Source organism: Cadophora gregata (assembly GCF_030347475.1).
Source record: "Cadophora gregata isolate MNR1 chromosome Unknown scaffold_9, whole genome shotgun sequence".
NCBI classification, from domain to species: Eukaryota; Fungi; Ascomycota; class Leotiomycetes; order Helotiales; family Ploettnerulaceae; genus Cadophora; species Cadophora gregata.
Window position 1 is genome coordinate 1899870 of NW_026695932.1, and position 26287 is coordinate 1926156.

The 26287-nt window shown below is 43.8% G+C and overlaps 6 protein-coding genes across 8 annotated transcripts; 5 read left to right on the forward strand and 1 right to left on the reverse strand.

Annotated features, from left to right (window-relative positions):
* The first annotated feature begins 19 nt into the window (after positions 1-19).
* ONS95_014884 (uncharacterized protein) lies at positions 20-2967 on the forward strand. Its single transcript, XM_058508565.1, has 2 exons — positions 20-72; positions 130-2967. Exon 2 carries the CDS (start codon positions 601-603, stop codon positions 2038-2040), a length of 1440 nt encoding a protein of 479 aa, XP_058356252.1. The 5' UTR covers positions 20-72; positions 130-600; the 3' UTR covers positions 2041-2967.
* Positions 2968-5353, forward strand: MFS2 (MFS siderochrome iron transporter 1). Of its 2 annotated transcripts, XM_058508566.1 has the most exons (4): positions 2968-3424; positions 3519-3915; positions 3975-4739; positions 4850-5353. In XM_058508566.1, the coding sequence occupies exons 1-4, from the start codon at positions 3140-3142 to the stop codon at positions 5167-5169; spliced, it is 1767 nt and encodes a 588-aa protein (XP_058356253.1). In that variant the 5' UTR covers positions 2968-3139; the 3' UTR covers positions 5170-5353. The 2 variants fall into 2 exon arrangements, with proteins under 2 accessions (XP_058356253.1, XP_058356254.1); XM_058508567.1 differs by having other exon boundaries at positions 2968-3915.
* Positions 5354-5838: 485 nt separating this feature from the next.
* Positions 5839-8382, reverse strand: ONS95_014886 (uncharacterized protein; the record flags this gene model as incomplete). Its single annotated transcript, XM_058508568.1, has 3 exons — positions 6634-8382; positions 6376-6547; positions 5839-6246 (listed from the first exon to the last, which is right to left on the reverse strand). The coding sequence occupies exons 2-3, from the start codon at positions 6457-6459 to the stop codon at positions 5839-5841; spliced, it is 492 nt and encodes a 163-aa protein (XP_058356255.1). The 5' UTR covers positions 6460-6547; positions 6634-8382.
* Positions 8383-11520: 3138 nt separating this feature from the next.
* Positions 11521-13079, forward strand: ONS95_014887 (uncharacterized protein; the record flags this gene model as incomplete). Its single annotated transcript, XM_058508569.1, has 3 exons — positions 11521-11535; positions 11604-12163; positions 12299-13079. 3 exons carry the CDS (start codon positions 11521-11523, stop codon positions 13077-13079), a joined length of 1356 nt encoding a protein of 451 aa, XP_058356256.1.
* A 687-nt stretch (positions 13080-13766) lies between these two features.
* On the forward strand, positions 13767-14979 carry ONS95_014888 (uncharacterized protein; the record flags this gene model as incomplete). The annotated part of the gene is made up of 4 exons (XM_058508570.1): positions 13767-14008; positions 14059-14140; positions 14198-14530; positions 14635-14979. The coding sequence occupies 4 exons, from the start codon at positions 13767-13769 to the stop codon at positions 14977-14979; spliced, it is 1002 nt and encodes a 333-aa protein (XP_058356257.1).
* A 627-nt stretch (positions 14980-15606) lies between these two features.
* On the forward strand, positions 15607-19065 carry ONS95_014889 (uncharacterized protein). 2 transcript variants are annotated; one of them, XM_058508571.1, is made up of 3 exons: positions 15607-15842; positions 16063-18436; positions 18491-19065. In XM_058508571.1, the coding sequence occupies exons 1-3, from the start codon at positions 15820-15822 to the stop codon at positions 18632-18634; spliced, it is 2541 nt and encodes an 846-aa protein (XP_058356258.1). In that variant the 5' UTR covers positions 15607-15819; the 3' UTR covers positions 18635-19065. The 2 variants fall into 2 exon arrangements, with proteins under 2 accessions (XP_058356258.1, XP_058356259.1); XM_058508572.1 differs by having other exon boundaries at positions 15607-18436.
* The last annotated feature ends 7222 nt before the right edge of the window (positions 19066-26287 follow it).

Genomic DNA, 26287 nt, shown 5'->3' on the forward strand with positions numbered 1-26287 from the left:
AGAAGACACAAATCATGATTAAACTGATCAATTTTGTTTATCCAATGCCGCTCTCCTCGGATATTATCATTGGTGATTGAGTTTCCGTAGTTTCACCACTTGTTCCGTGGTACTGATCATCTATCGCAGAACTCATGTCTCCCCTTCTGTGTATCAATATCTCGCCTGGACAGCGCCAAAAACAGTATATCTGGCAGCAACGTATTTCCTTCCTTTAAAGCTGTAGTGTTGAGAAACCCCAGCGAAGCCGAGAAGCGACCTCGCCTGTTATTATTGGCCTGGATTATTCACGACTCCCGTAAGATCCATCGATTTGGCCAACGGCAACTGACAATATTTCGTTCACCTTTGAGGGCTCCTTGGAGGCTGCTAATAGAAAACTGGAAAATCCTGCGCTACTAGTCTGCTGTGCCCCGGGTCTTGCATTTATAATTTTCCAGCCACATAAAAGTGTCAGCATTCGACGGGTCTCAACAACTCCACCTCAACTTCCACTTCTTCCGGCTTCCTTGTACCAACACCCCCAAAGTCCGACGAGGTATCTCATAAGGCAACAGAACTTGGGAGTATTGCTTTTTTGCTTTTCCTCACGAAGTCGACATGTCAGCAAGGTCATCCCTTCACAAGGCTTCTGCCCGTGCCAGTCAGGTGACCTTTGCACAGCCATCGACAAGGACACTATACTCTACCAAAGCAGCAAAGTCGGGTTCAAATATCACCAGAGTCGCTAAGTATGTTGCTGGTGCCAGTTTTGTTGGGGCAACAGGCCTTTGGGGGTTGACCACTGAGCGTGCTGAAATGCCACCAAGCCTGGATCCAGGGAATCTGGTTGAGGGGAAATTGGTGGCCAGTCACGGACCCTCGAAAGACGAAGTGACTCGCATGATATCGCGAGAGGCATACTCGCATCGACTCAAGTATGGTAGTGTCAACAGATATGATGGTGCGAGAGTTGCATCGAATTCTCCAAGCGAGGATCGGTATATTCACGGAACGTTTCCCTCGCCGTGGAAGGATGGGCATAAGTGGATGGCATGGGCGGTGTTAGATGGCCACGCAGGATGGCAGGCTGCAGATATCCTTGAAAACCAATTGGTTCCTTTCGTGCGGCACGGACTGGACCAGATTATGTCTCAATCGGATCAGGTTACTGACGACAAGGTTGGCAAAGCTATCAAGAGAGCATTTGTCAACCTTGACGAGTCGATTCTGAAGACAGCAGTAGATGTCTCGCAAGGAAAATTGCCTCTTCAAGATAAGCTTGCAAATTTGGCACCAGCATTTGCAGGTTCATGTGCTCTGTTGTCGATTTACGATCCATCTACATACAAGTTACATGTAGCTTGTACTGGCGACTCTAGAGCTGTCCTGGGACAGAAGAATGCTGAGGGAAAGTGGGAAGCCATGCCTCTGTCAGTTGACCAGACAGGAGACAACCAAGAAGAGATTGCTCGGCTCAAGAAGGAGCACCCGGGCGAAGATGACATCGTCAGTGGTGGGAGAGTTCTGGGGATTATGGTCTCAAGAGCATTTGGAGACAGTCGGTGGAAGTGGCCGGTCGACTTGCAAAAGGAACTGAAGAAGAAATTCGATGGCCCTTCGATCTTGGCGCCGAAGTATAAAATTCTGACACCGCCATACTTGACCGCGGAACCGGTTGTAATGAGCACAAAGATTGATCCTGACAAGCCTTCGTTCTTGATCATGGCGACAGATGGACTATGGGATAATATGTCAAGTCAGCAAGCCGTTGATCTTATTGCCAAGTGGCTGGAAACCCCTTCAAAATCAAAGACAGACACCACAGAGCTGAAGTATGAATCATACGACTTCACTGATTATGAATGGAGGGAAGAATTTGATGAGAGGAGGACTACGGTTCAGGATCAGAATGCCGCAGTGCACCTGGTGCGCAATGCTCTAGGCGGAAACCACCACGAAATGATTGCAGGGCGATTAGCATACAGTACTCCTTTCTCTAGAAGTATACGGGACGACATCACGGTGCAGGTGGTTTTCTTTCATATCCCAGGTCAATGACCGGTCCATGGTCCTTCAAAATTTGAGCAAGTTTCCGCGACTTCTCATGCCAGCTAAAAGTCGCCGCTACAGACAATCTTTGCGCATTGCTGTTCGTGATTAGCAATTCTCCATTCTCTCTATCGCTAGTTCCCGTATTGTTTATGAGATTCAAGGATACCAGATGAGCTGAGGCTGTAGATTCTTTCTGGTACAACGTCTTCGCGGATCACATTTAGTTGGCCGGCACCCCGACACGCAGCCACTCTCATAGTCAGTCTCCCGACTTTGCTTGTTGAAAATGGTTGTCTAGGCCATATTCAAAATTGCTTGTCTGCATGCCTGCGCGAATATATATCTGGCGGGCAGCAGATAAATGCATCCTTGATCGTTAGCCAGCACAAGCCTGCTACATTTGGCTGGCAAGAGTTGTGCAGAAAGTCAACAAAGGTACCAAGCGGTATTACCGCTTAAGTCCACGCAACCTTCCGCGAGCCAAAATTATGCAAAGAAATGAGCAGAACAGGCTTCAGAGATATCATTGCACCGTCCGATGTTCTTGCATTCTGCGTCATTGGCGCGCAACCTTTTCGAATCCTCTTTGGGCCACATATTCGTCTGCTAATTTCCCTGGACGTGATTGGATCTATTAGGAGTCGGGGTCGGCGTTTTAAGTTAAGGTTATGAGTTCTTACGGAGGTAGAAATCGGATTTGACGCCAACTCGGCATGACGGCACAGCAAGGTTCATTTGAGGCTCCAAACGCCCCTCCAGACCCGACTTATACCTAGTCTGTACATATTATGCATTGTTATGCATGCTTATGCTGTTCACAAGTCAGCGGGGCTTCATAAGAGTTCTTCCAGAAAACGGGATTGTGGATGCGCGGCAGGGGAGTTGGTGATTATATCCGGGAGCTTTGCTTCCATGATGAGAGTTATGAAGGCTCACTCTTCTGAGTCGTCACGGCCAGAAATCTCTGCCAGGAAGATGCTCCATCCCTTTTTTCATTTTACCTAAATAGAAGCCTTTCTCCCTTGAACATACATTTCTCGAGGTAATCTTTTGAACTCTTTATTTCACGTCTCTTGTTCTCTTCAGCAAGTGCTTGGCTTTAAATATGGCGCCCCATCCACCCTCCTCATCTGCGTCATCGCGAACGGCAACCGAGGCGTCTCCAGAAGCAGATATCGAAGCTCAAAAGAGGTCGACGCAGGAAAAGGCAACGCATTGGGAACTTGTTTTCGATCAGACACATGTCACGCCCGAAGTGTTGAATTGGCCTTATAAAGGTTCAGGGACTGAGGATGACCCATATGTGGTGGAATATATCGAAAATGATAGGCGGAATCCTATGCTCTTCCCACAGTGGAAGAAGTGGATGATCACTCTACTTGTTGCATTTGTGAGTATATCCTGCTAAAGATTTGAGACGGGCATGGATATGAAGGGCTATGATCGCTCATGCAATGTTTCATTATTAATTTTATGACATGTAGGCAACTTTAGCAGTCGCATTTGTATCCTCAGCATACAGCGGTGGAATAGAAGAAATCCTTGCTACATTCCACATCAGCACCGAAGTAGCCACTCTCGGGATATCTCTCTTCGTCCTCGGATTTGCCATCGGTCCCCTCCTCTGGGCTCCTCTCTCCGAATTATATGGCCGACAAGTCCTCTTCTTTGGCACCTATGCTATGCTCACAGCTTTCAATGCTGGTGCAGCTGGCGCACAGAACATCGAGACGCTTATTATCTTGCGTTTCTTTGCGGGTGCCTTTGGGTCGTCTCCATTGACGAATGCTGGTGGCGTTATTGCGGATATGTTCCCTGCCTCTGAGCGAGGACTGGCGATGAGTATTTTTGCTGCTGCACCGTTCCTTGGACCTGTCATTGGTAAGTCACCAAATGTTCCCAGGAATGCGCATCCTATGTATTCAACTAACATAACCTAGGCCCTATTGTTGGTGGATTTCTCGGGCAGACAAAAGGATGGCGATGGGTGGAAGGTCTCATGGCGATATTTACCGGCGCTCTGTGGATCATTGGCGCCCTCACGATCCCAGAAACCTACACTCCTGTCATTCTCCGCCGGCGTGCAGCAAAGCTCTCCAAGATGACGGGCAAAGTGTACAGATCCGCAACGGAAGTCAGCCATGGAACCAAGACTATCAGCCAAGAATTTAAGACTGCGCTCTCTCGACCATGGATCCTCCTCTTTAGCGAACCGATCGTCCTCCTACTCAGCATATACATGGCTATCATTTACGGTACGCTTTACATGATGTTCGGCGCCTTCCCAATCGTGTACCAGCAACAGCGTGGATGGAGCGCTGGAATTGGTGGGTTGAGTTTCATTGGTGTAGCAGTGGGCATGATTGCTGCTGTCTGCTATTCCATCTTTGACAACAAACGCTACATTAAAGTTGAAGCGAAACACAATGGCAACGCACCACCTGAAGCACGACTACCACCAGCGCTTATCGGAAGTATTGCCCTCCCCATAGGTCTTTTCTGGTTTGCGTGGACCAACTACCCTTCTATCCATTGGAGCGTCTCCATCATCGGGACGGCGCCTTTCGGGTTTGGAATGGTTCTCGTGTTCTTGAGTATCATGAATTACCTTATTGATTCATACGTTATATATGCAGCCTCGGTCTTAGCTGCCAACTCGGTATTACGGTCGCTGTTTGGTGCGGCATTTCCTTTATTTACAACATGTAAGCTGACCTCGCTTCTTTCGAATACACTTTCTCGCTTACCCACCTCCTTTCTTTTATCACCAGCATTCTGGATAAATTTGATCACACGCTGACGATGATTTCCACAGATATGTACCAGAATCTCGGCATCCACTGGGCATCCACTATCCCTGCCTTTCTTGCACTTGCTTGCGTACCGTTCCCGTTCCTCTTTTACAGGTACGGCAAGGGCATTCGCTTGAAGTGTAAATATGCTGCAGAGGCTGCAGCCTTTTTGGAGCAGATGAAGGGTGGACAGGGGGCGCGAAGCCAGGAGAGGGAGAATGAGGAGTTGACCGATGACAGGATGGAGAAGAAGACTAGGAAAGATATTGAGGTTGATAGGAGCGCAGAGAATGATGATGAGCAGGAGATGGATCTGGAGAGGGGAGAGTCGAGGAAGCTGTAAGATGCTCTAAACTTTTCGAGGTAGGCAGTATGGTGAGGGTTTTCTCCCAAGACTCTGTTTAGCGATGCATGTCTGGCGTTAGAGCGGCATATTACTTTTCTTTTTCTGTTCATAGATTGTATATAGCTAGTATTTACATTCAGGAAATAATCATAGAGAGTTATTCGCATCCTGAAACAGCTAAATCAAGGTCCCAAGTCCTATGACCGAATCGTACTATTTCGAGACCGAGGATATGCTGGGAGTTGAGATATTGAGTACACGATAAAAACAAGCAGATGAAACATCGGAGCTGAATGACATTTGATGCAGAATACTAGAACCCAAGAAATTGGTGACATGTGAGAGATCAGTGATGTCCATTCGACGGCATTTCGCCTATGCTAGTTGTGGACTTATTTCGTGACTCTGGCATGCTGCTCTCGGCTCTCTTTTGTGGCAAAGACGGACATGGCTAATTGGTAAGTCAAAGGTTGAGTCATTCTCTCTTCATATTTCTTGGTGCCATATACGCATTTCCGAACCAGAATGAAGCTCGACGTAGACCCTCTTTTTCAGCACCCCAACTTGACCTATTATATACACTGCGAAGCCGTACCAGACACATCATCAGGAAATATATACACAGTCACGAGACATTTTACTCCAGATATCCTCCCACTTTACGGCTCAATTCCCACTATAAGCCCTCTCTGGCTTTTTCAACCCCCTCTCCACATCTTCCTCCACCTTACCTTGAACCTCCCTCTTCCTCCTCTCTTCCTCGACCTTCTCTTCCTCAAGTCTCCTTGCCTCCTCCCCATCATCGAAGTAGTTGCCCGCCCCGCCCCTCCCCCCACGATACGTCGGCTTCGACGAGCCCATTACGCGCTGTACTGGCGCTTCGGCTGGCCGCGTGGTTTCGGTGGAGTGTATGTCTTCTGACTGTTGGGCTAGGCCGTGGGATTGAAGTTCGGCTGGTTGGACCCAGTTTCCTGCGCCGCCGCGGCCTGTGTGTTGGTATTCGGGGGCGTGGCCGTGAGAGGTGGTATTGGGCCCCTTGGTGTGCGAGGAGGTTTGCGATTCGAGGTCGCTGCTCTGGAATGGGTGTTAGTAAGTCGTTTCAGTCAAATAGTTCGTACAAGAAAATGACGTGAGAGGAGGATGATTGGAATACGGCTCAAAGTGATGGAAGGACTTCGGATTTGAGAAAAGGTTACAACATACGTTCTTTGTAGCATCTGCAATATCCTTCTTGCTGTAGTAGTTACCAGCTCCTCCTCGTCCAACCTTCCTGTAGATGTCGCTCATGGCTGCTGTAAATGCTACTTTCTCTTTTAAGGTATGCAATTATTTTGCTGCTCGAAGTATGTCGATAGATATCTGATGGTATAAGGAGCTATGAAGAGGAGACGAATGTCGTGCTTTTAGTTGAATATAGAGTCTCTCGAACAGAAACAAGGCTGCTTGGCTGCTTGTTCTTACCTACAGAATGCGCCCCAGCTCGAAGTGCATTTTCCAGTCCCGAGGCAGGCTAGGTCCGCAGCGAGCGCGATAAGATAGAAAAAAAAGCCTCACCGTGCAATTGCCTCATTTGCGGTTCTCTCCTTCGATGGGAAGAATCTGCAAGTGGTCCGCTCGGTGGGAAGGTATTGCGTCTCCCCTCTCCCTGGGATCGTAGAGTTTTCCTAGAACTCTGCTTACCTCTCCTCTACCTTTGTTGGCAAGCAGGCGTTCCAAGTTGCATCTTCGACCCCTCCGACCCCTCTTCTACCGATGCCGGCCGGGTTGCAGTTCGATGCCACTTTAGTTTACGTGAATAGTACAAGAGTTCCGGTACTAAGGTACTCTACTTCTTTACCTACCTTAGGGACGCACTGGGCAGAGTGCTCTTGCTGAAATAGCACTATTGCTATATCGTTACAGCCAAGCAGTAGGTAAACGTCACACACACCATGGAGTGTCGCTACTGTACTGTAAGGTACAGTAGTACAGTACGTACTAGGTACCTAGGTACTTATATTCGCGGGCTTCGTTTCCAGTCAGGCCGCGTCAGTCCGAATGAGGGACACATACTGTACCTGTAGTACAGAAGATGCGCTGTTGGAGAGTCTGCTCTGCCATCAAAGTGGAGAGAGAGAGAGAGAGAGAGAGATTGAGATTTCTACGCTCGTCGCCGAGTTCTTCTCTTGTCCGACGAGCTGGCATATTGCATGCAGACAAGTATTTAGGACTGTCATGCCAGCATTGAATTGAATTGCATTGCATTGCATTGCATTGCCTAGCATAGAATTATCCTAGAGCAGGGCCAGGGCCAGTGTTCAGAAGTGCCGGCACATTTCCAGGACATAACTTCGTAATAAGGTACTTTCCATCCGCGCCTTTTTTTCAGGACCAACCCAGCTATTCTCCACGTTCTCGTACCTAGGCGGGCCCAAGTCGTCCCTGTCCCATAAAACGCGTCTCTCCCACCAATGGCACCAAATCAAAGAGAAAAAGGTTCCGGCTCTCCCGGACTTGGCACGATGTAGATTAGCTTTCCTACAGTACTGTACTGTATTCTTGCGAGACCTGCCAGACGTCATCGTGGAGACGGGCATCCTTCTGACCAAGCCACGCGCACCCTGCTGCCGCACCATCACTTTTTTTTTTTTCATTGTTGGCCTCTTGACTCTTGAGGCAGGTAAGGTAAATTCGATAATGAGGGACTACTGGGCAGCAGCTGACTGTCCAAGGTGTGGTTACCTACACAGCCACAGGCAAGCTGGAGTCCCTCCAGGGAAGGCCATTACGTTGATTTTCGGACACCAGATCTTGTGACATCCTACGTTGCTCGACGACTAGTTTTACCTTGAGGTATAATTTTACCTAGGTGGAAAGGCCTCTGGCGCCTTTGGTACCGAGACTGTGGTGTGGTGTGGTGTGTTGTTGCACTGCTTTAGTGATGGGTATCTGCTTGTGTGAGCCAGGCTCTTGGAGTTGCTTGTCGTACAGTACGAAGTATTTTTGCAGGTGCGGTGCGATGCTTCCTGGAAACCTGGGTTCGGTATCGGATTACCTGTTCGGCAGCCGAATGCTCACTGTGGTAAGGCAGCGTCCCGGACGAGGGATTAGAAGTAAATTATTATCAAGTCCAGCAGTGTCTCAGCGTCTCAGCATGCAGGTCACGATGCAACCAGCCCAGTACCCCTCCCTCGCCCTCCCTCCCTCATCCGAGCCCCAGATCAAGAAACATGCCTGTTCAAAAAGTGTGTTTCGGGAAACAATCTTCATACAGTACTGTACAGACTTTTGGAGAACCTGGTGTGCGTGCGTGTGTTACAGAAAAAGTTAAAAGGGGAGGGGCCCTGGCCCTGTCACTCAATTGGAAGATGGCCTCCGGATTGAGAGATGATGGGCATCGCAAGGCCTAGAACCAGTGCGAAATGGAACTCCCCTAGCCAGCACGGGCATTATTCGCTGAACAGAACAGAACAGAACAGAACAGATCAGACAAGCTGGGATAGCATCAGAGGCGCACCCTGCGCAGCTCGGAGAATCTGTCAATCAATACATGCTCTCGTGAACACGCGAACTCAAGGTTAAAGAAAACTGGCATCGCCAGAGCTTTTCGATCCACGGATAAAGTCTGGGCATTGATACTGTACTGTAGCTGCATGCATAACTTACAACTCGAGTTCAAGGAAAGCTGGAAACCCCAGACTTTTCTGGCTCCCTAAAGTCCAGGCATTGCTGATTCGTACAACAGCGTCAACAGCAACATCAGTACAGTGGCTGTTGTTGGACACATGTAACTCAATTAACACCTTCCTTCCACATCGATTCTTTTGCAGTCTCCAGGTCTGTCTCATACCGCGAAGAATCCTGGGCAATATTAATGGACAGGGACAGTATCCCGGTTCCCAAATTGGGGAGGTGGTTTCGGTTGTGTCCAATCAAATGCAAGGGCAGGGCCCCCCGCTTCATGCTACAGCCGCTGTGAGAAGTTCTCAGAAGGGCATCGATCACCGGATCACGTTTGGTGGGATTCAAGAGCAGCACTTTGTGTCCCTCAATTTTGATCTTGGCCATCATGGGCGAATCGACTGTCCATGAGCTTATGTGGCAGCAGTGCTGATCAGAAAAATAAGCAGCGATGATCCTTCGGAGCCTTTGGAATAAAAGGCCTGGCCTAGAACTGTCCTGCGTCGAGAGACTGCCTGGACTGCCCGCTGTCTCCTGATGGATATCGACGAGCTCAGGAACAGGACATGCATGGAGAGGGAGGGGCCTGATAGGACAAGATCAAATGAAAGTCTCCTCGTACCTTGCGGCTGGCGATGTACGAAAGGTACGAAAGGTACGAAAGGTACTGGTTGTCATGTTGATTCGGTTGATTGACTCTTCCACCATCTGTCCAGCTGCGGGGTACCCAACGCAGCGAGGAAGGGCTGGAGGCTGGAGCCGGTGCATTTGGGAAAGGCTGGTGGGGTGCTTCTCGTTACCTTATCAAGCTGCCCCCTGTGTGCCACTCCACTGTATGCGATCCACAAGAGCACTGGCCTGGGTGCTTCCCCTCTCCTCCCGAGCCCCGAGCCCCATCAAATTCGATATCCTTCGCCATACTGTACTTTCGTACAGTATCACATCATGCTTTGACGGGGGTATGGTCGCGGTGTTCGTTCTCTTCAAGGTTCTCGTCCCTCGCCACGAGGCTGTCCTCTGGTCGGGACCCCGACGAAGAATGGGCTACCCCAGCCTTTCATTCATCCAGCAGCGCAACTTGCAGCGCATTACAGTGCCTAGGTAAAGGACAGCGTGACACAGATTATTGGCTGTTTGAGTCCACAGCCTAGACAATCACGAGGCGGCCTCTATGTGGTTAGTTCATTCAGGTCGCTGTTCTTGTGATGATGAATGTGTGCGCAACGTGGGGCCAGAAAGAAGGGGAAGAGCATGGCGTGCCTTGTGTTGCGCTGGAGGGCGAAAGTATTATTCTGCCAAAGATGGTCTCAATAATTGGCTGAACCGATTCAGTTTCTCTGAAGGCTGTAAATTGCCTCCACAGTAATGAATTACAAGCTAGGGTAGAGTACAGTACCGTAGAGGGAAGGGTAGGGTAGGAAGGAAGAGGAGGCAAGTGACCCAAAATTACACCTCGTGGCTGACATAAGACAAGATGCGCGAGTGAGGTTCTTCCCGTGGACGTGGACGGGTGTCCGTCCGTCGTGTCGACTCCTTTCCCTTCTCTTCTCTTTGTTCCTGCAGTTGGGGTGGGATGGATGGATATGTCAAAATCGGTCAAACCGCCAAAGACGAAGACGAAAGCACATAATTTATCTGTCTCCGGAATCGTCTCCCTGCCTCCCTCCCGCCACATCCATACCTATCCACATGCACATCCACCCACATATCCACATCCACATCCACACCCACACCCACACCCACACCTCCCACTACGCTCGTGAAGGCCAGACCACGCCACGGCTGGCGCTCCAGTGGTGTATCCCTATCACCGGCGACCGCAGACTTCGACTTCCGCTCCCTTTCCGCCACCCCAACCCAGGCCAGGGCGTCCGAATCCGAGTCCACCGATACCTACTGTAGCTGGACATTCCATCTGCATCCCCATCCCATCCCATCCCATCCCATTCAGCACTCACTCCCATTATTATTTCATACCGATCGTACCCAGCCAGCCCGCCAGCCAGCCCGCCAGCCATCCAGGCTATTCCATACCAAGGAACTTGCGTTGCCGCTTTGGCTCCCCTCCCCTCCCCTCCCTTCCCCATCCAACACAACGCTCCAGAATTATTATTATTTTTATTACTATTTCTCCCCTCACACGTCCACGACAACGCAACGCCATATCTGGAATTCTTCTTCGATGCACTGAATTACGCTGCAGTGCCCTCTATTGACAAGTCTGCCCGCCCTACGCCAGCCGTTCGGCGCTTCACTGGTTCTCAATTCTGCCTGTCTGCATTGCATTGGCCGTTCCTGCTCTGCTCCGGCGCAAGGCATCCCTCTCTGCGAAACCCGCCCGTCTCACCTGAACCCGTCGTTCCTGCTGGAAATTATTTCAGTAACTGTCGCACCTCTGCATTTCCTCGCTTCCAATTCGAAATCTCTCAAACCAAACCGCACGACACAGAAAGTAAAGTCCATTTCTCGCTATCTGCGATTCCCATACAGTCCGTACCTTGCGCACGAATATCCCCAGGATCACCCAAGCGCTTGTCTCGCGTGTTCATGCAGGTAGCTTGAGCTTCCACGATTATACCCACCGAAACATCCAACAATCTTGTGCCTGAAGAATTCCTCGGCCCTCATACGCAGCTTCTCAGAGCTTCGAGGATTGAGGGCTGTCTCGACCCCATTTCTCTCCCAACCATGGCTTCTTCAAAGGTAGTCCGGTCCCCGCATGCCAACCTCAAATGTATTAATAGAACAATGCTGATCATGGACTCTCTCAGGAAATCCAGCAGCATTCCTCCAGACCTCTCAGTCAACATCGCCTGTCCATGTCTACACACTCCAGTTCGCTCCCCAAAGCTCATGCACGAAACCATTCACACTCAGTATCCTCTGGTTCCCTTATTACAAACAACCGAGTTACACGTCGGAAGAGCGTGTCATCGAACGCGGCGAGCAATGTCGCAGCAATGGTAGCAGCTGTAAGAGAAGCTGGAGACACCACAGTTGGCATTGCCATTTCAAGCCGTAGAAACACAATGTCAAAGAACGGGTCTGCTAGACCTACTGCTCTGGGAAGCCTGCCATCACCACCTGCGAGCTTGCCCGGTCACAGATTCCGTTTGAGCACTAACGGCAAAATGGATCGGGGTGAAAGCGCAATTGAAGACGATCAACTCGATGAGATGGATGACGATGAAGAGAAAGACGCAAAACTAGCTCGCATGCGCCGAGCAAGTGAAGGCCAACACCTCACAAAGGATGGCAAGAAGTCCAACGACCTCAAGTGTGAGAAGTGTGGAAAGGGATACAAGCACAGCAGTTGCTTGTCCAAGCATTTGTTCGTGCCCATCTTCCTTTCCTGCGTGCTCCAACGGGACCTGGCCCCGCGAATCTTGTCTGCCAGATGAATTGAGAGCTATCGAGATTAGCATCCACGGGTTTTGGGAAGAATAGTGTTAACTTTTGACTGCAGATGGGAGCATACTCCAGAATGGTCTTTGACTTCAAAGCTGCTTATTTCTAAGCATCAACAGGTTCAGCTTCTGGAAGCGGCCTCGGTACTCGTCGCCATGAATCAGGATGGCACTACACCTCCAGATTCTGCTAAGGACTTCCAAAGCGACCAAGATTCCGCTTCCCCCGCTGCATCTGGTTCCTCTGAACAGCGCGACGGGACGAGCTCTGCTGATACCACCCCTCCACCACAGGCAGACATGTTCAATGCCTACAACACTGGCTCTTATACCGGCCGGCACAAGAGATACAGCAGTGGGCAGAGTTTCTCCAGGTCGTACCAATCTGCACCTTCTGCAAATCACCTCGGTGTCGGAAGTGTCCCCAGTCATTCTGGATTTGGCCATCATCGTCAACCAAGTCAAGAAAGGCGTCCACCATCATCCGGTATCAGCCGTAACCAAGAAGATGATGGTTTGGCGGCGGCCGTCGAACTTCTCTCTTGCAGCTTCGGCAGCACCGGGACTCCAAGGAGCATTCCAGTTACTCTCCCGGAAGACGCTCCCCCAGTGCCTCATATCCCTGCCAGATATTTGAACCAGAGCTTCTCGGGCAGCACTTTGACTCCCAGCCAGCAGCCTCGTCACACGGAGAGCCACACTCGTCACCAAGTCAATGACGGTGATATCAAAATGGAGGAGAGCGAGGACAGTGTCGCTGATGACGAAGAGTATGATAGACGTTCCAGAGGTCGCAGCGATGAAGACGAAGAAGGCGTCTTTGGTCGCATGGAAGAATGAAGCATCGCGAAAGAATTCGAACTGGCCACATGTCCTTTGGTCTATAATGATAGCATTTCCTTTGTAACATTTTGATGTATACCTTCGGCGAGCATGTCTCCGCGGTCGACATTCAGCACCTGTGGATTGGCAGTGGTCCACGAGGTTAAAGCTGATTGTTCGTTCTTGAAGCGTCGAGAAAACGCCACAGCATTTGTAGGGGTTTATTTTTCCGAGGCATAGGACATGTCATATAGTCGATATATATCATGTATGAACACGTTGATGAGTAGATGTGATCTTGATCGAGGTATCAACTTGATACCGGGAATCCACTGATAGACATCGCGATCTGCAAGAAATCTGTGCAAAAGGAAGCTGGTAATCTGTAAAGCTATCAAGGATCGATTCCTCTGAGATCATTACGTATGAAACGCGGCGTCTCGGATAGTGGCTGTTGATTGTAAATGTACTGTGATTGATTGAGAAAGTAGAGAAATCTGGGGAGGCAAACTTTTCCACATATTTTCCTTTGCTAGGGTTGACCGCCCCTCTGTTGTCAGAACGACGTCACTAGTCGTAAACATCGTGAAGCTTCCAAGCTTGCCCGCCAATCGATCATATCCAGAATCAACAAATGCAACTGCACAAGTGCGCTGCAGCAAATCTTCACGCTCGACGCACACTTCGACATTGAGCAATTTCAAAATGTCTACATCAAGAGCTAGAGCTAGTAACAAGGCCACTGCGGTATTTGCACAGGGCGACGCAGTTATTCGACCTTCCAAAATCCCCGCGGTCCTACGATTTCCCCTCGTCAATACGCTGAGCTTGACCCTGTCAGCTTTGCTTTACTCCTTCGCGGCGGAATACACATCGGGCGATCTGGCAAAAGTTTCAAGAACTTTGGATCAGTGGTGGCAGGTCAGCGTGCTGGTGGGCTGGAGGACGTGAGTAGTAGAGGATCCATCTATGCGCGTGTACTGACGCGATTTCGTAGCTTTGAACTCGGCCTTGGATGGTTTGGGGACTACGATGGCTATGATTTAGTTTCTCTGAGTTTGCTTTCACATGGGCCTCCTGTAAGTTGAACTGTTTGCGCGTTTGCTCGTAGAAGGTATCTACTAACATCACCATAGCTGTATTTACTCGGGAGCTTCTATGAAATTAGCCCTGCCTCTGTCATATCCTCTCTCGTTATCGATTCCCTGACTACCTACATTCCATTCAGACTACTTCGACCTCTATCTCTGGCACATTCAGCTTCCAGTTCGAAATACTCGGTCTCTGTTCGGAATAAGGACATCATCACATCCAACAGTATCCAGGCATATACTGTAATTTTAGGTGGCGCGATATACGCAGTGACTCTATTCACGTCATATAGCACTTTCTTACCTGTCTACCTGGTCACGTACTTCGACGGTATTCATTCGATTGCTGCCGCTCATGCCTCTTCGCCAATTGCCCTCGTAAGTAGTTGAGAACCATAAACCTCCAGACTTATTCAATATATTTATAACGTCAATGCCTTATCCTTTGTTCATGTGGCATTTGTTAACTCAAATCTCCCTAGTTTCCAACCACCTTTCTCCTTGGCCTTGCAGCCAAGTCATTCATCTTCACTCCTACCGTAACAGCTGCGCCAACTACGGAAGATGCAAAGAATGCTGCTTTCCACCCAGAAACCGCTACATTCGGCGAGACCTTCTGGTACAATGTTTGGGGATACAGCAGCCGCAAGAAAGTGGTCATTAAGAGAACTGCCACACTGATGCTGGCCACTGGGATCAACACCTTTGTGCAGACTTTCGTCACGATCGAGGGTGTCGAGGCGGCTGGAGCTGTTGTTTACTCTGGTGTTTGGGTAGCTGCTGCTCTAATCACTGGACTTACGTTGGGTGTAGTTGCAGACGTTTAGTTAGGCTGTGGATTAAGTGTGAACGCCTGCCTGCGCCCCTGGCAAGCACGCCTGTTGACTCCGGTATCTGCCCCAGGGAGCCGAATACAATGGACGGCATACCTAGGTAGGTAAGCGATAGCGAGCATGCACGTGGGTAAGATCAAGATGGGACTGAGACGGATAATATGGTAATATGGAGTTCGCAACCTTGTTTTTGTTGTTACTGCTTTTGGGAGGTCCTCCAGGAGACTAGTGGATGTGTGCGTCCTGGGCTTCTTGTTTGGTCGAGTGGTGGAGTTTATGCTGAGGGGTCAATCTCATGGCGGCAGGATACGGATGAGAGATTCAGATGGAAGGGGTGAATGTACTGATAATGAATGAACACGGCGAATAGACCAACCAAGAACCCGACAGGAGATTTGCATACTTCGCCTTTGCTGAAACAGACAGAGCCTGGCTGCGTTTAAGGTAAATTTACCTAAGGAAGGTACTAATATAGGTAAGCTCGTAAGGTAGCAAGTCACGCGAAGCGAGAGAGTTGATCTGGGCTGGCTGGCTGGCTGGCAGGAACGAGGAGACGCGCCTTCGCCCTCGCCCGCGCCCTCGCCTCGCCTCGCCTCACCCACCACGCCTGCCCTTTCTGACGGCGGGATCTTGTGACCAAAACAACAAGCGCGACTCCTTAAGATTGACAGAGGACCAAATACGTAGTAGGTAGGTAGGAGGTACCTTACCTTACCTACCTATTAGGCTTCTTGCAACCACAACACAACACAACACAACACAGCACATCACAGCAGCATCCTTCTCGTCTCGTGTTTGTCAACGCTGCCTCCGCGTGGTTTTGTGGGCCGCAAGATGGCCTCCGATGCGTCTCGAAGGTAATTCTCATGGACTCACTGACCTCTCGTCCCCTTGCCTGCACGTGCTTTGTTTGGAGGTGGAGGACGGGGACGGGGACGGGGACGGCGACGGCGACGGGGAAGCGTGAGGCTGCTCCACGGCCGCTAAGGCAGCAAGGATTTGGCAGCACTAGATTTACACGTCCTCCACAATTCGCGCTGCGACCTTCTGCAATTGCTAACTCACGGTTGCTTTTAGATGGCTCGACGGTTCGGGAATTTGGAGCTGTAGAATCAAGATCCCTCAGTCCCAACCCGACGCTTCTCGAGCTCTCGATCAGAGCCAGACGAACGACTCCTCATCACACATAGTTACCCCAACAGCTATGGACGTCGCGCTGGAGAATGGCAGCCCAAGCTCCCGGCGCAACAAAGGCAAGATCGCAGAGGCTATCCAGTCGATGTCAAATTTAAATGCCAGTATGGAGGCACTTGATCTGCCTACCGACCCGGATGCCCAGGCCACTGTTACCGACTTCCTCGACTTCACAGAGTATCTTCCTGCCGACATGATCCGCTCCCTTACTCTCATACGAAATCTCGACGAGACCTATACCGATGCCTCTAGCATAGTGAACGACCTCACCAAGAAATATGGAGATCTTCCAAACATCGCGCCAGACAAGAAACCGGATCCCGTGAAGCTTCGTGGGGAGATATCGCAGAATCTCGAGCAGGCTGTGACTGCCCGCACATTGGCACATGCGGAGGCAAGTCGCATGGCCGAGAATGTTGACCGCCACTACAATCGTGCGAAGAATATTCTGGCGAAGCTACAAGCCATGGCTGAAAACTACCCACCTTCGCGAGAGCCCAGTCCAGTCCCCCAAAAGGCGAAATCTCCAGCTGTGGCACGCCCGCCGAAGATAATGCTACGTGTAGGAAGTGAACAACAGGTTCCAGCTCGTATCCGCAAGCATCGTGCCCCACGAATCACAGTCCCGGGAGAGGTTCTTGCGCCGTATGAGCTTGACTATGAATCGTACGGATCGGATTCGGATGGTAGCGACTCTGAGGATATTGAGCCTATTACACCACGAGCTACACCTGGAGTGTCACTTCATCTAGGTACAGGCAAGATCAAGCTGAAGATTCCCAAACCAGCTGTGAAGAAAGAAAAGACTCAGAAGCCTCCCCGTCAGCCTCGACCACCAGGAGTGATGGGTACCAATGTTCATAGTGCTGTTGCTGGTATCTCTACAAGCAATGCTCTAGCTATGCTTCGTCCACCTCCAGCAGATGCAGTGAAGGGCGACGAAGCCCTCCCATGGCTGCAGCTGAATGATTGGGAGCTAGCTATCCTCAGGAAGAGGATGAAGAAGAATGCAATATGGAGCCCAAGCGACACCATGATTGCCCGCGAGTTGAAAGTCCTGGGCCGTGGTATCGAGGCATACAGAGCAGCAAGAGCTGAAGCTGAAGCTTCTGGAATTCCCTATGATAAGCCCGAGCCGCCTCAATTGAGAGGAGAAACGGTTCATGCCGAAGGAGCTATCAGTGTTGAAGCATTGCGCTCGTCTGACCCGCAACTCAGCAATCGGGGTATGAAGTTGAATGAAGCCAAGAAATTGAAGAAAGAAAACCAGGCGAAGGAGCTTGCGAAATTAGCCGCTGAAGAGGCAGAGCAGTCTGCTCGTAAGATGGCTCAAGCTGCCGAGGCTATGAAGGGTCTGTTCAAAGCACCGCAAAGTGACGATAAGAAATCTACTGTAAAGACGCCTAGTAAGAGCAGAACCCCTGCCCGGAAACGCAAGAGGGAGAGTCCACCTGACGGAGAACCCGAGAGCGAAAAGCCTACGGAAGGGGACACGAAGCCAACGAGACCACCACTCAAGAGAAACAAGACAGAAACGCCAGTTCCTGCTCCTCAACCTATAACTACAAAACAGTCGCCTATCCTGCCACCAGAATCCGCTGCGTCAGTAACATCCGAGGCAGCCCCGCTCTCAACGCCGCTCGAAGTGCCTACAGATCCAATGTCTCTTCCAATCCCTGCCCCTTCTCCCAAGAAGTCTTCGACGCCTATCTTACCTCCTGGAAGAGAGCCAAAGAAGGCCATCAAGAAGGAGAACAAGAAGACCACTGAGACAGCTACAAATACCAGACCCCGAAGAAGTTCACTGGCCGATGTAGCAGCTGCCCCTCTTAATATTCCCGAGCCACTTCCCTTGAAGCGCCCGACTTCATCTCGAAGTAAAGCACCAAGCGTCGAGCCAGCTCCTCTGACGGGCTCATCGGCCGTTGATCGACCTCGTCGTGCTAGTACAGCTCGCAACACGCCAGCTCCTGCTGATCCTCGTCAGACCAGCAAACGCGCCAAACGTCCAGCCCCAGGAGTTGTCACTGCAGGTTCCGAAGGCTCGGCCTCTGTCAGCGTCGGCAAGAGGAAAGCAGCAACGCGCAAGAAGGCGAGCACCAAGAAGGAAAAGAAAGACGGCCGTGAAGGCAGTGCCGTTCAGGAAATCCTTGATGAGGTCGATGATGAGGGCAATGTTATTGATCCAAAGGAGCCTCGTTATTGCCTATGCAACCGAGTTAGTTTTGGGACCATGATTGGTTGTGAGAACAATGATGTAAGTTTTGTACAGTCTGATTATAGCAGAAAGCAATCTCTAATCAGCATATAGTGCGAGAAGGAATGGTTCCATCTTGAATGCGTCGCCTTGACAGATATCCCACCCCGGACTACAAAGTGGTATTGTCCCGAATGCAGAGTCACGCTTGGTATCGGTGAGAAAGGCGAAGTTACAGCACGCGGAAAGAAGAAGTGAATTCTCCCTGCCACGAAGCAAATGGACTAATGGGAGACGGTATCATGGATTGGGCAGGAGGAACAGGCTGTTTCACTGTTGCGGAAATTGAATCTGGGACGTGAAATAAGCAGGCAGGCAGATAGGCTTCGCAGCTTGGCGCTCAGATATGACTTTTTAGCTTTTACGTTTTTGCTTCGAACGTGCAGGGTGTTAGGATCGGCGGAGCTGTATGGATTATGTACTGTATGGATTATCATGTACGATATATTCAATCGGGTAGAGGCTAGCATCGCATATTTATTTGAAGTCTCTTGGGAAGACGACGATGTGTTCTATGTTTGTACGCTTATTTTTCTGGCAGAATACTGACAGGGGGATAAAGTAGCCACGTGATGAGAGGGGGGAGCTTACTACTTTCGGCTTAGCCTATAACACTTAAGCACTGACCCTACTTAAGTGGTCTCCTTTACTTTAGAATATAAATATAGAACGTAACCTTTTCTACTTTAAATATACCTCCCTTATAGAATTCTACTTAGTTCCTATTATATAGTATAGAGTAGAAGTCTATATTAAAGAAGCCTTACTATCTAGAATATTCTTAGGTTAGTGGAGATACCGCGGATAGTAACTACTAGGACTAGCTTAAAAAGTACTATATTATATAGTAAACTAGAGATAACCCCGCGTAAGGACTTTAGGAGTAGCTCCTAACTATATAAGAGGTAACTAGAATAAGCGTTAGAGAATCTATAAAACGAACTTATACTAGTATTAAGATAATCCGACTTAGTAGTATTAATCGAAGTAAAACTAAGAAAATTAAGTATTATAGATCCTAAGGACTCGGACTTATAAACTATACCTAATTCCCTAAGAAAAGATACTTAGTTCGAATCTAAGATCACTAGAGGATAAAGAATTATTAACGAAGCTAGAACGATTTAGAGCTACACGATCGATCCTAATCTATAAGATACGTTAGATAAGAATAGTATATAACTTACCTTATTAGAGGAGAGCTCCTAAAAGTAGCTAAATACTTAGTTAGGATATATACTAACTCCAGTCGAATAAATTAATTAGAAGATCTAAACTAATAATAGATAGGAATACCGACTAAGAAATATAATAAGAATTAAAATTAGGAAGTTTCTTAGAAAAAGAGATAACTAGGAACGACTAGAATACTTTATTTAAGATATTTAATTTAAAGTGAAAATAGACTACCTAAGTGTTTTAAGAGATAAGGTAGAGGTATACTATAAATAACTATTTAAAAGTAACTTTCAAGGTATAACTCTAAACTAGTATAATAATAAGGACTAAGAAATTTAAGATAACTAGATAAAGATCTTAGAAGAATTTATATTAGAATATAAAGTAGTTAACTTTACTAAGTCGGAAAGAATACTTTAGAGTATTATAAATCTAGCTATATTAAAGTAGAGTAAGACTAAGTTAATTGAAGTATATATCAGTTAAGCTAAGCTAATCCACACTTAAGAGAGTATAATTAAGGCAACTTTAGCTATTAGATTTTTAATAGGCCTCTAACTCTATAAGTAGAAGTTAGTATTAACTAACTACTATAAGCTAATAGAAATAGATATAAAGAAGCTTACTTTTGTAGATATAAAAAGAAAAGTTAAATAGCTATATAAGGTATAACCTAAGCTAGCGGACGATTACTCAGAGGAAGTACTTAAAGGATAAGTGCTTACTAGGTTACTATTAGCCTTAGAAGTCTCTATAAGAGTTCATATAGCTTAAGAATAAAGAATAATAGCACTATACTAGAACCTACGACTTATAAGTAATAGACCTAGTAGTAACTTTACCTACGGAACTAAGAACTATAACCCTCCTCCCTTAGTAATATAGTACTAAGAACAGAGATTCTAAGGGGCTCGACTAAATATCACTTATAGAAATTATCTTAAACTAAGTTATTATAGTTCGGATTACTTAAAACCCTAACTCCTATTCGAATAATAGTAAAGGAACTAGGACTAGATAAATACTAACTAAGGTAAGAGAAACGGAATATAAGAACCAAGTTAATCTTATATTCCTACCTAGTTAGGATAACTGAGTATTAGCTTATCTCTACTATTAAAGGGAAATCCACTAGCTATCATATCTAGTGCTATTACTAACGTTATCAAAGAATATATCTATAGTCTAAATACCCCTAAGATTACTTATAGAGTACTAGTAAGTAATAAGAACTTTACTAACCCTCTTATAATAATAAATATCATAGAAGAATTCTTAATAATAAATATACGAGATTTAAATAAGAGAAAATAAGAGAAGTCTCTAGTTAGACTATCTAAGTCAGCTATTAGAAAACCTATATTATAAACTACTTAAGAAAGAAGAGCCTAAGCGTATTAAGAGGAGATTCTAAGTTAAATTAATAACTGATCCCGGACCTTATCTAAAGAGCTAAATATTGTTAACTAAGAACTCCAACTAAGTTATACTAAGATTAGAGAAGATATAAAAGAAATATTATACTAAGTGCTATAAAATTCTCAGATCATAGAGTAATAATAAGTACAATTTATTACTCCTAAATAATAACTAGGAAAAGTAGTAGTCCTAAAAAGATAACTTAAGCTAATACTACTTATCCGAGGAATAGAAAATAAGAATAAGTTCACTATTAATCAGCTACTAAGTACTAATATTATAATAACTATAAGTTAGTTCCTTAATACCTCTAAGTAAGCCTGTAAGGGACTAGCACTAAGTATATAATCTTCTAAGACTACATATAAACGAATAAGAAAAATAAGCCTACTTATCATAAGGTTAGTAACTAATTTAGTTTATAAGCTATCTCTTATTTTAACCCTGATCTCTAAAGTAGTAGCTAAAACTATCGAGTTTCTAATAGTAAACCCTATCTATATAACCTCGTAGATATATAATATAAAGCTAGAAAACACCTTATTAGATAGCAGGTTAATAGTCGAGCTAATCAGCGAGAATATAGTTAAAAGGTTAAGTAACTACAAGATTCGTTAAGATAAAATACTACACGTAAGAATAATAAATAACTAGCTAGTAAAGCTTACTAACTATATATATCTCGAAGTTAATATATTAGGAATAGCAGTAGTAATAAAAGTATATATCTTACCTAGTTAGTAATCGTATAACCTACTTTTAGGATTACTATAGGTACACCTAGTTTATTTAAATATCTCTTATTATTCTTATAATATTATAATCAAGGAGCAAAATGGAATACTAATTACTATACTATTTAGGTATACGCTAGCTAAGATTATATATAATATACTAAAAGCTCTAGATAAGGACGTAGTTAAGGAGAATAGTAAGGATAAAGATATAAATAAGATACTAAATAAAGTAATAGATAAATTAGAGAATTAGAATAATAACTAAGACGAGTTAAAAGAGGGAAAAGCTACGTAGTAGAGTATTCAACTGAACTCTATTATAAAGCTAAAAGTCGTAAGAACCTACTTAGAATATTAATAACTAAATACTTAGACAGAGCTCTAGAGAATATAGGAAGGAACTTACAATATAACATAGGAGTATAAAAATACCTCGACTAACTAGATATTAAAGACTTAGTGTTTATAAATACTATCTTATCTACTATTAATAACACTACCTAGAGAAAAGTACTAAGTAGAAATCTATATTAAGTACCTGTTAAAATTAATAACAAGACTATATTTATAGTAATATTAATCTTGTTTAGTATACGAATAGTAGGTAAATTTCCAACTTATTATAAGCTAGTCGGATAACTACTATTAACTAACTCGTAAGAACTAATCGATACTTAGTTTAAGTTATTAAGGATTATAATAGAAAAAATAGCTAATACTACTAAAAGAATTAAAAAGGTATAAAAGTTATACTATACCTAGAGAGAGTTCTTTATTACTAATATACGAGACATAGAACTAACGGATCTTATTAAATATATAATAGACTTTAAACTAAGAGTAAAACTAGTAATTAGTAAAAGTAAACTTTACTTAGTAAAAGAATATAAACATACTAATAAGGTATTCCTATAGATAGTAGAGGCTAGAATACTAGCTAGAATAGTATTAGACTAAGGGGCGAAAATATTATTCCTACCTAGGAAAAAAGGATTATAAGATCTTAAAATAGTTTATAATTTTATTCTAATCAACTGATAGATAATAAAGTTAGTCTATCTTATATACTAGCTTAAAGAAGTACTCAATACTATAATAAAGAATAAATATACTTATTACTTTAGTACTAATACTTCGAATAGTTACTAAGCTATTAAGATAAAGCAGGGACATAAATATAAGACTAAGATTATTACGCCTTATAAGTAATACATCTATCTAAGAATAAGATAAGGTCTTAAAGGAGCGCTATATATATATATATATAATTCATTAACCTAATATTCGGACCTATCCTAGCACTAAGTATAGATTACTTAAGTACGGAATAATAAAAAAAGAGGTAAGGAGATAGTTTATATCTAATAATTATAAGGAATTATAGCACTTAGTTCTTCTCTCTATTTATAGATAACTACATAAGATCTATAACTACTTTTAATAAAATATTCCGAATATTATATAAGAAATACTTCCTACAAGTAGCGTTTAAGCTTATATACTTAAGTCCCTATAAATCATATTTCTTTATTAACTTACTAGATATATTAAGATTTACTAGGTTAGCAGATAAAATAAGACTATTAGTAAAGTACTAGGATAAAATTAATAACTAGCTTACCCTAAAGAACTAGGATAAAGTAGATAGGTTCTTATAATTAACCTTGTTCTTAAGGATATTTATATTTAGAAAGGTAGAGTATATTATAAATATAAAAATATTATATTTATACTAAGTACTAGTAGATCCTATCCCGCTTAAAAAGAAGCTAGAAGACTTAGAAAAATTTAACTAAGATAAAATAAAATAAAATAAGAAGGTCCGCCTAAAGAAACTTACGATTCAGACTAAGTAAATAGAGAAAGACTTTAACTAGATAGATCTATAAGAATAATTATTTCAGTATATTAAGGACTAAATTATTAATAATATAATAGTAGAGGCGGACTAAGAACTCTAATTTCACTTAGCTACTAACTACAGTTAACGATCTATAAGGGAGATATTATTCTAAGTACTAAACTTTATACTAGGTACTACCTTTACGCCTAAGGACTAACTAAATAAGTGAATTATTATATTTATATCTTTCAGATTAAATAATACTAAGACTTAGTATAATATAATAGAAAGGGAAGCACTAGTAATAGTTAAGTATTTAGTAGAAGTAAGGTAGTTAGTACTAAGTAATAAATACCTAGTAATAATCTATATAAACTACTTAGTACTTCAATTAGTAATAAATAATAAGTCAGAATCTTAAGGTAGAATCGCGAGGTAGTAGGACTAACTAAGTAAATATAATATAATAGTAAGATATATATCTTCAAGAGAATATATTATCAGAATCGCGGATAAACTTAGTCGAATACTTACTAAGTATTTAATAATTTACTAAGCTAAAGACTCGGAAAGACTTCAGTTTTAACTATTAGTAACTATAAGATCTAATATAGTACTAGTAAATATAATCTATAAGAAATAGCTAGAAGACCCGCGATAGGAAAAGTTTATAACTAGTCCTTAGTATTATAAGATATTAGCACTTTTATACTATAGATTAAAAGGACTTAGAAGCTTAGAGCAAAGAGAGATCCGAGTGCTAAGATTATAATCGAAGAGATTCCGACTACTATTAAGTACTATTCCAAGCCTTATATATATTAAGAAAAATAGCTCGCTATTAAAGTGTATTATTAAAGATAAAATAACCGTGTATTTATAATATACTTATAAAGATTATAGATATTTTTTAACAGAACTAACTCTCTATAAGCTAAAAAGCTAAGCGTACTAGCTAACTAGGACTTATAATATATATATCTAAGTAATCTCTTATAAAGCTTACTAATTTATCTTAAAGCACTTAAAGCCTCGGGAAACTAGGTCGATTTAAGAATTTACCTTAATAAGAATAATAGGACTTAACTTTATAAGACTAATTATACTAGGATATTTAAGGATAAGGTATAAATATATCCTAGTAGCTATCGACTACTTTACTAAGTTCAACTAAGGAAGGAGTTATAAAAATTATAAATAGAAGGAGGTAATTGAGTTCTTTAATAAGTACTTAGTTCCGATATTTAAGTAACTTATAGCTTATTACTACAATAATAGGTCCTATTTTACTAGGTTAGAAACTACTATAATATTTTATAAATATTAAGTATATTAAATTACGAGGCTAATAAGTTATTTATCGTTTACTAGGTTAGTTAAGAGATTAATACAAATAGTAATTGTATTTATTAGAGCTAAATATATTAAAACAGGGAGTATAAGAAATTAGACCTAGTAGGTTCACCTTATATTATTAGTAATTAACACTAAGTTCGTAAAAACTCACGGATATACCTTATTTATATTAATACTAGGTTATACTCCTAGAATTAATAACTATACTATTACTAATAAGGAACAACTTACTTAGCTAGATAAGCTTAGCTAAGTCCTAAAGAGAATTATAGAACTTTATTAAGTACTAGTAGAAGAAGATCATAGATAAGCTAACTTCATAGTTATAGTTAATAGAGATAAAAGCTCGGAGGAATATAAACTAAATAGACCTAAGATAGGAAGGCTATTAAGACTAAAGGACGTAGTACTTATATAAGATACTAAGAGAGAAAAACACTATAGAAGAAAGCTAGATAAGAGATAGTAAGAGCCTTATTACCTAGTTAAGCTTAATTAATCTAAGATAGTAAGGTATATTAAGGAACTATATAGTAACTATAAGAAGAAGTACTATATTAATAATATTAAAAAGTATTTCAGATAAGATAAGTACTTAAGACCTAACAAATATAAGAGAGAAGTAATATAAGATTAGATAGTAGAATAAGAGGCTATAGTATACGTAAGGTTCCCTAGATAGCGCGCCTTTATACTAAATAGCTATTAAACAAGAGCTATCTAGTAAACTAAGCACTACTAGCTAAATATATTACACTATTATATACTATTATAATAAATATATATATATATATATTAAAAAGAAAAACTAGGAAAGCACTACCTAGTAAAATATTATAATAATACTTAGTACGATCTTAAGACTAAACTTTAAGATTAAGAGTTAAGAAAGGACTTAATAAGATTTTCGAAGACCTAGCGAATAATAACCTTAAGACTATACTTATAAGGAACCTAGTAGCTTAAACCTAGTAATAGTTCCTTTCGATATATAAACTATTTTAAGAATAGTGTACTAAGTTTCCGTGTCTAGTAAGTATATAATAAGTAGAGGTAAGTACTCCCGCTCTAAGTAAGAATTAATCTACTACGCTAATTATAAAAGCTCCCTCTACTCTACGCTTATAAATTCCTTCCTCTTTCTTATTCAAACTTTTCTTATATATAAAAGCGCGGAGCCGCGCGCTTACCTTATACTAACCTTACCTAGTAGTATATTAACCTAATTCTTAAAAACTACTATATATTAAGTAAGACTATAAATAGCTAAAACTAATAAGTAGTTATATACTAGGCTAGAACACACTAAATACTACC